This window comes from Engraulis encrasicolus, chromosome 14 (genome assembly GCF_034702125.1).
Source record: "Engraulis encrasicolus isolate BLACKSEA-1 chromosome 14, IST_EnEncr_1.0, whole genome shotgun sequence".
Classification (NCBI taxonomy): domain Eukaryota; kingdom Metazoa; phylum Chordata; class Actinopteri; order Clupeiformes; family Engraulidae; genus Engraulis; species Engraulis encrasicolus.
The window spans coordinates 5,571,082-5,584,989 of record NC_085870.1 but is presented as its reverse complement, the minus strand read 5'-3'; the positions used below and the strand labels follow the sequence as shown (position 1 = coordinate 5,584,989).

The following is a 13,908-nucleotide window of genomic DNA, read 5'->3' as shown; positions in this document are numbered from 1 at the left end:
TTGGTGCATGGTGCATCCTACACGTCGAAAACGGTGCGTTATTATAACAAGCGCACTCTGCACTCGTTGGCCCGCCCCACACAGAGAGAAATTGTGACTATTAATAAAATAGTAGGCCTAGTAAACACTGAAGTTTCATAAACCAACCTTTAAACAACAGGCACCAGGCAAGCATCAACGTGCCTACACACACACACACACACACACTATAAAATCAATGAACCAACCACTTTTGATGTCCGCTTTGCTCTCCCACCGCTTCTTTACGCAAAAGCCCCTTCTTAACGCTGTCCAGTGGACAGTGGCCCAGCTAATACTAGTTCTATATGATGGCAAGACTATGAGTGGGAGTCAGTCCAACTTCTATGCTAACCAGTCCAGAGCTGAACGCAAAACAACATACCGTAGGCTACATCGATATGGCTACTAAAATGTATTTCAGCAAGACAAGCCACCAATTCGAGAGCCCATTACCAAGTCATGAAGTTAAGAATACAGTACGAATAAAACTATAACAGCCCCCAGATTACCACAAGCTAAAAAGGTTTACAGATCACATCACCTTGGCTAGTAGCGAGACTAGCCACGGACTGGCTTATGACAGTAGAAACGCGACCTTATGTGAAATAAAAAAAGTGTCACGGCGGACACAAACAATGATTATTAATGGAAATCCTTCAGCCCTACCTGGTCTTATTCGTAGCGTCGGGCGGTGCAACACACCTTCTAATATCCATATTTGTGTGGGCGAGAGAGCTCTGCGTGCTATTCCATGTGTGAATGGCCTTGTGATTTCTTGGCGATTGCAGAGACAAAACAACACACTTCTTCATGATCTTCTTCCAAGCAAGCCAAGAAGCGGCATATTAGATACTACGACATAGATTCGAACAGAACACCGTGTTTTCAGTGACAACAACCTTGAATTTATGGGACACTTCTTGTCCGCCACACACCGTAGCTATTAATGCTCACAGGAAGTTTATCGTCAGTCACTAGGGAAACGGAGGACTGAACTGATTAAGAAAATACCTAAAAAGACCACAAGATAGCAGCATCTCACCGCGTAGTGACCACCAAACACCACAAGTCAAGTCAAATGTGCTTTATTAACAATTTCCATTGCCGCTCCCCCCTTCTTTCGTTTAATTCCTCCTCTTCCTGGACCTTCATTCATTTTTCTTAATAGCTATAATTGTCCATTCGCGTCGCGACATCTACCCAGTTTTTCTCTACACAACAAGCTTCAGAATGTTGATGAATCTTTTAGACCTACGTTTTTTCTTTTGGCGGGAACCGAACGTAAATTTAAAAAAATCCCACAAAGCAATGCTTTACTACAGTTGTCTCAAACAAAAGCAAAATATAAGTAGGTAGGCTATAGTTTTTTGTATTATTTTGAACACTTTTACATCATTGGCATATATATTCAGGAAAAATACAACATGAAACATAAGACCCACCCATCAATATGCCACCGTCCGTGTGTAATATATGGCAGTGTCAGTGGTATAAATAGCGAAACGGTGTTAGAGGGATGCTATTGGGGGAGAACTTTGTCGCAGGTACCGTGATATTTGCTTAATAGTTTCCGAATGTTTGATTATGGGGCCGCAACGAGCATTGGGAAGGCCGCGATGGGTATCTAAAGGGCCGCGGCCCTTCTGGCATGTGCCCAAATGCCAGACTGTCCAGTCCGTCCCTGACTATAGCACATAGACAGAAAACCAGGTTGTGGAGCACGTCATTGATGTATGATTGGAAATCAACACGTCTGTCGCTGTGCGGAGGAGCACGTGTGATGATGTGTTTGCACTTGAGACCCCTGGACGCACAAAGTACAAAGTTCTCCAGAATCTTTTTTTGCTCTCAAGGAGTCCAGCAAATCGATACTCAGCCATGTGTGACATAGCTCACATACAGAATCCAAACAAGATATTTTGTTTAGCGGAAGTTTAATGGCACTTTAATGATGCAATAGAATTCAAATTTCAAAGATGTAATAACTTAATACTGATACAAAAATATGTATTTATACATGACATTCTAGGGCCATTTTTAATATTAATACATTCCTGCATCAATTATATGATACAACTGAAGACAGCTGAATATGTATTTTTTCTGCTAAACAAGTCTTCACATATCCATCAACCTTTGCTCACAGTGGTATGCACAGACTTTTTTTTTTGGGGGGGGGGTGCAGGTGCTCGGAGGGGAGCAGAAAGCAAGTGGAACTTATGGCTACCTTAATAGAGGCTATACGTAGGCCCATTACATCGACACGTCACTGTCTCTTGCTTTTTATTGTCAAGCATCATGTCAACATGGACCACAGCACATTGTGACAAAAAAAAACTTCCAATAAAGGGCCACTTTTTGGAGTTGGGCAACGGGACAGGTGCTTTAGCACCACCTCATCCCTATCTGTGCACGCCTATGCCAGAACATCCTAATCGTAGCAGAGAGAGGCGTGTCCATTTGTGTCAACTATACAGTAATGGACCACTGTTTCATGCCAGCGGGGTTAAGTGTTGACCTTTTGTTGTGCCCTTTAGCGAGGCCTTTGGTGGTATCTGCAAGTGGCCTCCCTCCTTGCTGTGCTGAAATCAAATTCATAGAAAGGTCTCTTTAACACATGACATAGTAAACAAGCTGACTGACCTTTTATTGGGAGTCGCACATTGTCAGGAGGTACACTATACTCTTAGTCTTTGATCGTAAAGTTTACCACCGTGTTGAATGTGTGCTGGACATTTTAATGCGGAATACTTTCTGGTTTCTCTTAACTCTTAAGCAATGCTCCATTTCCATTAACATGGAGCCAGAAAGGGAAGGAAAGGTTTGTTAAAAGGAAAAAACAGTATTAAAGCATATTACTATGTTGACTCTGGCAGACATCTACCTACGTAGGAGGCCAGCATCACTGTCCCCGCCATTACTAATTAACTTGATACGTTACCCACGAAACCTGTTCATGAGAAACTCTATCGAGGAGTGTCCATAATAAAAAAAAAGAAACAACAACCAACGTCAGACTATGGATGAGGTCAGAGTGAAATTTATGAATCCCCTTTTTATGGCCTTGTGAAATACTCTTTGTCATTATCCATTAACTCGAGTAAAGGAAGAGTCCGACGGGCCAATCAGAGCAGAGGTTGGCCTGCGGAAGATCCCTTTAAAAGGACGGGCCGGCGGGACGTTTGGAGCAGAACACCAACCGGTGACAAAAAAACCTCAAAGGGTTCCAGATCCTCAAGAGTCAAGCACAAGAAGAACACCTACACTCTCCTCCTCAGCCAACATGAAGACCGTCCTCTCTCTCGCGCTCCTCCTGGCAGCTCTCCTCTTCTCCTCAGACGCCGTGCAAGTCAGAGTAAGTGTGTGTGTGTGTGTGTGTGTGTCTGTGTCTGTGTGTGTGTGTGTGTGTGTGTGTGTGTGTGTGTGTGTGTGTGTGTGTGTGTGTGTGTGTGTGTGTGTGTGAGTGTGTGTGCTCTGCTACATTTCTTGGTGCAATCCATAAGATAGCACATGGCCTAGTTCTGTATTTGGGTGTTCATGTAATTGGTGATCGATTACTTAACTGTATGTGCATTGTGCACCCTGTCATTTGAGAGGAGCTTGAACATAATAACTCACTAAGCTTTGTCATGGTTGAACCCATGTCACAGCCTCATTATCTAATGGGGCATGTACTGTCAAGTCATGAGCGGATGAATATCGATAGACTTTTGAGGAAGAACTGGAATGTGAACCATGTCTCATCTTTCTCTCTCTATGTCTCTCTCTCTCTCTCTCTCTCTCTCTCTCTCTCTCTCTCTCTCTCTCTCTCTCTCTCTCTCTCTCTCTCTCTCTCTCTCTCTCTCTCTCTGCAGGATGGCGAGGACATTTTCTCACTGGAGTCGGTGAAGGTGCTCCAGGAGCTGGCAGGCTCTCTGGACGCCAAGGTGATGAAGGCCAGCCCTCGGCTCGCCAAGACCAGCTACACCTCCATCTGCAACCACCCCACGCTGCCCCAGGAGTTTGTGCCCGTGTGCCACCAGGAAGGCGCCTCCATGCGCCTCGCCAGGCTCGGTGAGTACAGTGCCTATTTTGGACACCAGATGGATATTAGCCTTTGGGCTACAATCTGACACATTTACATATATGTACATGTATGTATATGTTAATTAATGTGCAATGTCCTGAAGAAATAAATAAATCAAATGAAATGAAATGAAAGTGGAGACTGGAGGAGCACAAACCTGCAGTGTGTGTGTGTGTGTGTGTGTGTGTGTGTGCGTGTGTAAGAGAGAGAGAGAGAGAGAGAGAGAGAGAGAGAGAGAGAGAGAGAGAGAGAGAGAGAGAGAGAGAGAGAGAGAGAGAGAGAGAGAGAGAATGTGAAAAATCACTATATCCATACTGTTCGTAGCCTCTTATCGCCGGCGGGCCTATTCACTATTTGCTGAAAATACTAAACTACACCATAACAACATTGCTATGACAGTGCCGAGAGCCTTAAGTAACTGATTAAGACATAGCCATTACAAGTTTGGTGACAGTAAGGTTATAACATAGGCTGTGCGCTAAGAGGTTAAGAAAGTAGAAGTGGAAAAAGGGATGGAATGCACAGTACATGCATGTACATTCCAAAGAAAGATGTCTCATATCAATGGTCTGAATGTTCTCCTGATCAGAGAGTTAGAGCATATTTGGAGGAAGCAGTGTGTGTGTGTGTGTGTGTGTGTGTGTGCGTGCATGCGTGTGTGTGTGTGTGTGCCTGTGCGTGTGCGTGTGTGTGTGTGTTTTATTTCAGTGTGCGCGAGTTTCTTTAAGTTGTGGCTTGTGAATACTAACCATGTTCTGTGTTGTCCTCAACAGGTGCGGTACCGATCGATGTGTGTGAGATCTGTGCGTTCGTGGCCTGCACCGGCTGTTAATGGGTTGAAGGAAGTTCTACAGCATCAGCGACCTGGAGAAACGAGTTCTGACCATGTGTACTGTTGACGATCCAAATCTTCACTCACCCTTCCTCCTCAGGGTGCCTATACTACTACTACAAAGCTGGATCAGGAGTAGACCAGGTTATGTTAAGAGGTAAATCATCTAATACAAGGGCCTGGAGTCCAAGAGCTGGAGTCCAAGAGACCTGGTTTACTCTTGAACCAGGGGTGCATTTCTCAAAACCAAAGTTGCTTACTACATTAGCTACTTTGTTGATTTCAATGTATTTTCCCATTGGCAACTACTGAAGTTGCTAACAGGCTAACTACTTCTCTTTTGAGAAATGCACCCCAGCTTTGTAGTATAGGTCTCACGAGACCTCCACAGCAAGCTATCACTCCATGATAAGCAATAGAAACACACACAAACGCATACACACCCCTGTCCAAATGTGTTATTTATTTGCAAACTTACTTTCTCCTTTTCAGCGTGTAGGGTGGTTGTCAAAATATTCATATTTGCGTGCAGAATCATCTTCAATCTGATTTTTAGGACAAATGTTGCAGAGAAACTGTTACTTTTTTCTCAGCAAGTTCAGGACATCACCTATGTTTAGTCTTTTTTTCTTTGTTTTGTTACAAGCTAATATAGTTTATTTAAAATACAACTATTTTTCTACAGCATTGTTTTATTGTTTTATATGTGCATTTCTGCCTTGTGTGTTAAATAAACTGCTTTCAAAATCATCTGCAGTGTTTGTGTGTTTATTACTGTATGTAAAAAAGCATTTGCATATTTGGTTATGGAATCATTTGTCTGGAGCACAAGGCCTCGAGCAGAAAACTTGCATGAGGAAATCATATTAATATTTACTATTAGTGTTTCTCAACAGGGGCTGTACAGTCCCCCAGGGGGTGTTAGGGAGCCCTAGGGTGGGCATTGAGAAGGACACAGTTGAGGGGGCTTTGCTTAGTTCCCATTTGGGACATTAGTCTATTTTATTTTTTTGATTCTAAGGGGGCGTTGGTAGGCTTACGATGAGGTCAAGGCAGCATTGAGAGGCTTATGAAGTCCAGGGGGCGTTTATTAAAAAAAGATTGAGAACCACTGTTGTGCATTAAAGTACATCACCAAAATTGGATGTCGTAAGCTGTGAACAATTCCAGCTGCTTTCAGGAACTCTAATTCACAGCTCCTATCACTTTGTTAGTCTGTCGTATTATATTGTAAATCACTTCACAAAAGATGCCCATTTGTTGTGGCTTGGTTGACAGCATCCCCAAATGGTAGAGTAAACAATACCGCTATTACGGTGCCAGAAGGAAAAATTGGTCCCTCCTCAACCCTATCTGTGTTTGGTCCACAGCCTCCGGTGCTACTATGCTCTGACTGCTACATCAAATGCGAGGCTCATTGGTATGACAGGCAGGAGGAGGACAGAGATAATGTGAAGGGCTGGTGCTCAGTGTTGCCAGATTGGGCTGGTTCCCGCCCAATTGGGCTGCTTAGGATGGCCGTTTGCGGAAAAAAATGGCATTTATCAGAAAAACCCGCCCAGTTTTTGCCATAGAAATCAATACAATAGGGCGGGATTTTGTGCTTCTAGGCGGGTTTTGAGCATTTTATGGGCTGGAAATCATCAGCCTCATCTGGCAACCCTGCTGGTGCTGTCTGTGTTTTCCAATAGGCTTGTCACAGCTCAACAGGTCCAGGCCCATTCATCAGGGGCTTTTCCCCTAAAGGGTTGGACTACTCCACGCTGATGATGAGCAGCTTTTTGTTCATAACCTTCTGTTTTCGGTAGCAGGTTATGTTTTCGCCATCATTTTTTAGCTCTGTGTTTTCGGTAGCATTTGTTACCTCCGCCAAGGAGGTTATGTTTTTCGCCAGCGTTTGTTTCTTTGTCTTTTTCTTTGTCTGCCAGCTGGATAACTCAAAAAGTTATGAACGGATTTTGCTGAAATGTTGTGGACGATGTTGGAAATGGTGGTGATATGGATCATGATCCAGAACCAGGATTTTTTAAAAAAAGATTCTTCTCCATTGCAGGATAGGGTGAATTTTAACATTTCAGTTTCTAACTTCACAAAAACAAGGCAGAAAAACACTTATTAGGGTGTAACATAGTCAAATGTTCTATCAAACAGCAAAGTTTAGTGATCAGACATGGATTCCAGATCTTGTTGTAAGTTATATTATAGCGATTCCACAGCATGTAGATGTTATGGCGTCAGTGACCCCATGCCCTTTCTTGAAGGTTTGCGCTCTCTGAGTGCTTATTGCTTTCTTAACAATGATTTAATTTGGCTGACACTCTGATTCAGGTAGTTATCCAGTTAGTAAAAGTCCAACTGGGAAACTCCAACTACCATTGTCATTGTGACACAACACTCCACAGCATACAAGTGAACACTGCACACTGCACACAACGAAATTGCATTCATGTCTCACCCGTGCAAGGGATGGCGCCCGAAAAGGAACAGTGCGGTGGGACGCTATCATGCACCTCGGTCACGGAGGGGAGAACACTGGTACATCAGTCCCCGCCACCCACCTGGCGGGTTGGAAGTCGAAGCGGCAACCCATGGCGCTTACCCATGGCTGCCCATCAAGTTATCAAATATAGGCTACTTGAGAAGAAAGATGAATAGAATGGTCTCTCGTTAACCTTCTTCTTAAATATTGCTCAACTGATTATCTCAACTTCCTTTGCCTTAGTTAGGCTTATATATCTTGTATCTTTTTCATCTCGTCTCTAGCTCCTAAGGTACATTTAACCCATTTAAGCCTAAGGGACCTGCCAAAAACGCTTGCTGAATGCCCAAGCCCTATTTGGGAATAGGTGCCCTCATCACATAAAAACCTAAATCTAATCTCAGCCCCAGAAGCCGATAACAACGTGGAATAAGTCGTAGTTAAAAGCTAAGACCCTCATTTTGCTGCATTAGAATGTGTTCATTCACATTCAGCTCTTACATGTCCATATTTTTCATTGAAAAAACTAAAACAAAATCTCAAGTGCCTGAATGCAGCGTCTATGTGGCTCCAGGTGTCAAGGTCAATGCAGCATATACTGTATGTACCAGCATCAGGCTTAAGAGATGTTATCGAGACCCAGCTGATCAGAGAATTATACGATGAGAAACGTATCTGTTTCTGAAGAGACACGATTGAACTTTCGATGAGCAACACAGCTTTCCTACAAGAGTGAGTGACAACCCCCCACCCCTCCCCCCTGCTGTTAAACCTCCTGTTATCCTCAGATTTAGGTTACATCCGTGATCCTTGGGGTCATTTTGACCCCATCCACTTAAATGTCTACAAAATCAGTAGAACCAAAAACTTTTGCACCGGTTTATGCCACAGATATTTACTGTTGCTCTGTTGGGGACATAAAAAGCCCTTTAGATAAGTCCTAGCACCCCCACACACAGCCCACACACCAAAAAAACTAACCCATGACTAGGCGAAAATGTGCAACAGCTGCTCAAAAGTTGTCTTGAATTAGTTTTGGCCCTCGTCCACATCATACATATTGTTAGTTACCAGAGCCCTAAATAAAGCAAAATGTTCTGTTATTATGTACTTCATGTATTTTTCAGACGTTAAACATTGAATGGGGTCAAATAGACCCCAAGGATAACAGGAGGGTTAAGTAAGTAGGGATAGATGCATTCAATGATATCTGCTCAAGGGCATTCAACCATGGATGAGAGAGTGCAGGTGGGCAGGGAAGCTGACAGCAAGAGACAAAGGGGTCAGTTGACCTGGGTCCAGGAAAAGGCAGGGGGTGGGTCCAGAGGCGATTCTAGTGTCAGTGGGGGCCCCAAGCAAAAGCCCAAAAGAATTAACATTCGAAACATATCAGCGCTATTATAGCTCAAAGTTGAGCTGTTTTTCACCATATATTGGCTTGGGGGCCCCAAACGGCTGCCTGCCTAGCCTGGTGACAAGATGCGCCTCTGGGTGGGTCCAAAAAACAAAGCAGAAGTTTTTGTGCCATGTCCGAATGGATAAGATTGTAAAGTACGGTAGTAGATAGTGTCATCCCTCCACAAAGTTTGTTGTTGTTTTATGCTTTATGAGTTATTGTTTGTTTGTTTTTCTTTATCTTTATGGTGCTCTTGATAGAGAAAGCAGCTGGGAACATTTTATTTGGCTTAGATTGTCCATTGAGGACTTCAGAGATAACAGCATGGAGGGTGATCAATCTACTGTTATGTGGACTCTTAGGATCAGTCTGTTGTTTGAGTGATGAGAGAATTCTTCCTCCACACAGTAACACTGTGCTGAAGGCAAAGGCTTTGTAGTGCTACTTTGATAGCAAAATGATTTCAGCCCAGTGACGGGCAAAGTTGAGAATAACGTATCTATCAGTGCTGTGCTGTGCTTGCTGTGCCATCCAGCTGATTCGATGTCAATTCATGGAAAACGGTTTTTCGTTTGGCTTGCCACAGAGCCCCAGATATTCATAATAAAGAAATAACTTCAAAGAAAAAAAACAAGTCTGTGATGATTAATATCTGAGTAGGCCTATCTTGAACTTGGTGATTCATTTAAAACAGTATACTGTTGTATGGCAGTCGGAATCTTAAATAGCCTAAAAACTGTTATGAAAGGTACTAAAGAGCTCAAAAGGCATAAAAGCATGCTTGCTGTGTCAGAGAGTACTCACGTCACAGCATGGACACACACACACACACACACACACACACACACACACACACACACACACACACACACACACACACACACACACACACACACACACACACACACACACACATACACACACACACACACACACAGACGCACACCACACCTTCTACCTGCACTAAACACACACACACACACACACACACACACACACACACACACACACACACACGCACACGCACACACATACACACACACACACACACACACACACACACACACACACACACACACACACACACACACACACACACACACACACACACACACACACACACACACACACACTGCTGCTGGTGTACTTGATAGACCTATTTTAATATTTATTAATTTTCTTCAAAATGCTACTATTACCATGTCAGAACGCTATAAAGGACTTTTAGGAAAAGCACAACAATTACCTCCTCTTAATGTATGTTCTCTACAAGTCTTCTGTTGTCCAGTCTTGCACTTTAAATGTCTGTATGAGCACTGTCTATGTCCATACTGTCTTATGGCCATGTATAAGTACTGTCTATGTCTATACTGTCTATGTCCTTACCTAGATTAGTCTATGTATGCATGGGAAAGCAAGACATGTAATTTCAAATTCTTTGTATGACCAGTTCATGTAAAGAAATTGACAATAAAACCTACTTGACTTGACTTGACTTGACATTGTAACCATCTCAAACATCTTCATTGTCACTGACAGCATCTTGTTGCAGATAAGCTCATTGGACAAACCGGTTCACTCTCTGCTGAAAAGAAAACTTGATTTTTAAAATAGCAGCATTGTTACAGTTATGTTAGCTGATTAAAGGACAAGTGCACTATTTTCAGTATTAAATCCCTTTTCTGAGTTGTCTGCAATGTTTTGTCTGCAAAGTTCCCCTCACTATTTATTTTATGTTTGCTGCTGTCTTTGTTATTTGGCTAATTTATATTTTGTCTCCACCGGCTTTATAATGGCCGCCTATGTCCAAATATGTTCCTAAAACCACCAAAAATCCCTTAAACATTTGTTCTCAAGTCTGTGCAACTCACCAAGTGTCCAGGGTATTCACTGGTAGCCAGGCTGTTCCCTCCTAGTGACGCCACACCTTCAGCGTTGCTTCTAGTCAGGCCAAGAACAATACAAACACGATTCTGAACTCCCGAAAAAACGGGAACCCCTCCCACTTTGTCAGGGAGCAAACAACCATCAGCAAAATAAGGGAGGTGGGTCAACCATACTGTTTGGGAAATGTTAATTGTTATGCTCTTGGTCAGACAAAGTCTCAAAGAGATTTGAAAGTCGATGATAATCAGGCTAATTCACTGGTATTCCATAACAATTTTTGTAGCGAAACATGGCTTCTGTTGTGTTTTATGTAGCATTTTGTAAAAACGTTTTCTTTCTTTAATTCACAAAATGGCAAATAAAAAAAATGACAGAAGCCATATTTTGCCTTTGAACTTTAGGGAATGCCAGTGAACACCCCTAACCACTTAGTGAGATGCACGACTTTCGAAAGCAAATGTTTTTTTAAGAACATAGTTATCCATGCCCATAGACGGCCATTGTAAAGCCAATTGAGAAAACAAGACAATAGCAAACATGAAATAAACGGTATAGCAGACTCTAAAACATTGCAGACAACTCAGATATGGAGCTCAATGTTCAAAATAGTGCACTTAAAATAGTACACTTATCCTTAAGGCATATGAAAGTAATGTTATAACAAAGGTCCAAAGGGGTTTCAAACAGTTTCGGCACATAAATATCAGCGTGTGTATAGTACCTATTCATCATCATAAAGTCCATAGCAACAGTTACTATCCCACACAGTTCACAGTTTCGGGATATGCTTGCTGCTGGATAGGTGCGCTTGTGCACAATTTTTGCGCGAACATGTTACAATGCATATTTTATATCAGGTTTTTTATGCCACTTTAATGTTGAGGTCGTAGAACGTAGTTATGATAGCTCTGACGGCCGGCTATGTACCCCCTACAGGGCACCCCCAGCATCGTTCATACCACTTTGGTAGCTCTTTTGCAATTATGTGTGGTGACACAGCTGGGAAATGAGAGGGGATGCATAGCGGGTGGCATACCGTAGCTGAGTAAATGAGGGTAGAACAAACAAACAAACAAACAAACAAACAAACAATGGATGGGTTGTATGTGGAGGAGAGGAGTGTGGAGGTATTAGATATGGAGCGTATACATATTATGTATTTTATATGGATGTCTGAGGATGTTTATGTGTCTGTGTGAAAAGGGTGTCTTCATCTATTGTGAATGAGATATGGACTACTGTTACAAAGATCTAACCTGATGGAACTGACTGTCTGGTGTGAAAACAAATATCCCTATGGGACAATAAAGAATCTAACCTAATGTGCACTCGTTTGCACACTCGTGCACTCGGTTGCACGCATAGTTTAAGTCACACAGCAAGTATATCCCTGGCCTAACCCTGTCGTGACAAGGTATGCCATACCGACAAATCCACACCAAGGGCAGACGGTGATTCCTAAAATTGCAAGATGTTTTAGCTTCCAAAATCGGCACTGAGAAGAGGCTGGATATCAAAGCTACGTATGCTTCATTAGCCAATCAATTGGCATGGCATTCAATATTCTAAATGCCTTCTCGGATTCTGGATTTGTGATCTCCTGTTTTAATTTCATGTCTTTTATCTTATTTTTATTCTTTTAGTATCTATTTTACTGCCTATACGCAATGCACTTGTCCTATCCATTACAAAGAACACAGTATTAAGGGGGTTGTAGGGGAGGGGGGGGTGAGGAGGCTGTGGATTGAACGTGTGTGAATGTGAGTGAATGAATGTATAGTGCTGTAATGTATTGTCTTGTATTGTTTGAATTGTTCAGATTTAAGGGGACCCTATTGAAAATGAGATGTCACATCTCAAGAGGCACTCCCCGTAAATAAATAATAAAAAAATAAAAAAATAAATGTATTGCTCTGCTGCTATGACAGGATGACAACACGACATTGAAGCAATCAGTTAATCACAGTCCAATCATTCAGGCCTTACTCCGTTCACTGCAGCCATCACAATCTAAGCTCCCGTTTCACACTGACTGCCCACAGGAAGAGAGAAAGTTGGCTTTATCTACTGTAGATGGCACTCACTGTATAGGCCTACAAGAGATTGATTTCCCAAGAGTATAGAGTGATTTCTGGACTGCACTATGTACCTTAATTCAGCGGCATGGCCGTCTGTGTAGCTTGGAGTGGAGTCCTCTTTTCCATCCTATACTGTGAGGGAGCTATGCTGTGTGCCAGGCTATTTCACCTTAATAAATGGGACCCTTGGCATGGCTTCCAGCTCCTTAGCCCTTTGTGTTTTTGCACCATCGTCAGCATACCAAATAGGCCATTACACTTTGATGCTCAATGACTGTTGCCTTGAGTTCTGACTTGGACCATTTCCTTAAACGTTGTGTAGGCCTATAATACACTGCAATGTGCAACACACTTACAGATCTTGCAGAATTCCCTGTTATGAAGATGGACTATTAGGACACAAAATCTGTAGCAGTTTCACAGATCTTGACCCCATAATGGATTTTTTATTAAATGTGTGAAACTGAGACTATACTTAAGTGAGGTATTTTATCTTTTTTTGAAGCTACAAACATATTCACTTTCGACTTCCATCATTGCTGACAATTTTTCCATGAGAAAAAATAAAGAGAAAGAAAGAAAAAAAAAAACAAACAAAAAAAAAAAATTCATCTGTCTAGACAAAAATGTAACCTTGTTTCTTTTCCTCCTTCTGAGCATGCACCGTTCATTGAGCACTTCAGGGTACCAAGCCATTTAGGTACTCAAGACACCTAACCGAAATCACCACCAGCCACTCAGTCAGTGAAAGGTGGAACTTATTTAATTAATTAATCTAAGCAATGCTCATCTATCATTGATTGTCTTTGTCAAGGATTGGTCAAAGTGATGTTGGGTTGCGCTGGGCCTAAAAAATAGTACAGGCTTTTTTTGGCAGAGACCAGGCCCTCACACAGCCCCACTGCTAGTCTGAGTCCACTGTCATTGAAAATGGATCAAGGGGTGGTCTAGTTGAAATTGTGGACCGTTCTGTAAGAAAAAAACAACAACACGAGAAATCCACCCCAGCCTTGACCAGGACTGTGTGTGCTCTGATCGACACTAAGTGGTGTAACAGTTAGAGTTCCTCCAATTTTTCACCCTGGACGACCGTGTTTGAATCTGGGCATTTGTTGCCCTTTGTGTGAAAAGGGATTCAAAATCAATTAA

At 42.5% G+C, this 13,908-nt stretch overlaps 1 protein-coding gene across 1 annotated transcript; it reads left to right on the top strand.

The window, feature by feature from the left end:
* The first annotated feature begins 3,119 nt into the window (after positions 1–3,119).
* On the top strand, positions 3,120–5,649 carry si:ch211-220m17.5 (guanylin family protein). Its single transcript, XM_063216311.1, has 3 exons — positions 3,120–3,376; positions 3,876–4,074; positions 4,861–5,649. Exons 1-3 carry the CDS (start codon positions 3,305–3,307, stop codon positions 4,917–4,919), a joined length of 330 nt encoding a protein of 109 aa, XP_063072381.1. The 5' UTR covers positions 3,120–3,304; the 3' UTR covers positions 4,920–5,649.
* The last annotated feature ends 8,259 nt before the right edge of the window (positions 5,650–13,908 follow it).

Bases quoted from the DNA above. Each gene is read 5' to 3' on its own strand.
- si:ch211-220m17.5 (XM_063216311.1), top strand. From the start codon at position 3,305: ATGAAGACCGTCCTCTCTCTCGCGCTCCTCCTGGCAGCTCTCCTCTTC. The intron at 3,377-3,875 runs GTAAGTGTGTGT...CTCTCTCTGCAG, and splicing joins CAGACGCCGTGCAAGTCAGA to GATGGCGAGGACATTTTCTC. The intron at 4,075-4,860 runs GTGAGTACAGTG...TGTCCTCAACAG, and splicing joins CATGCGCCTCGCCAGGCTCG to GTGCGGTACCGATCGATGTG.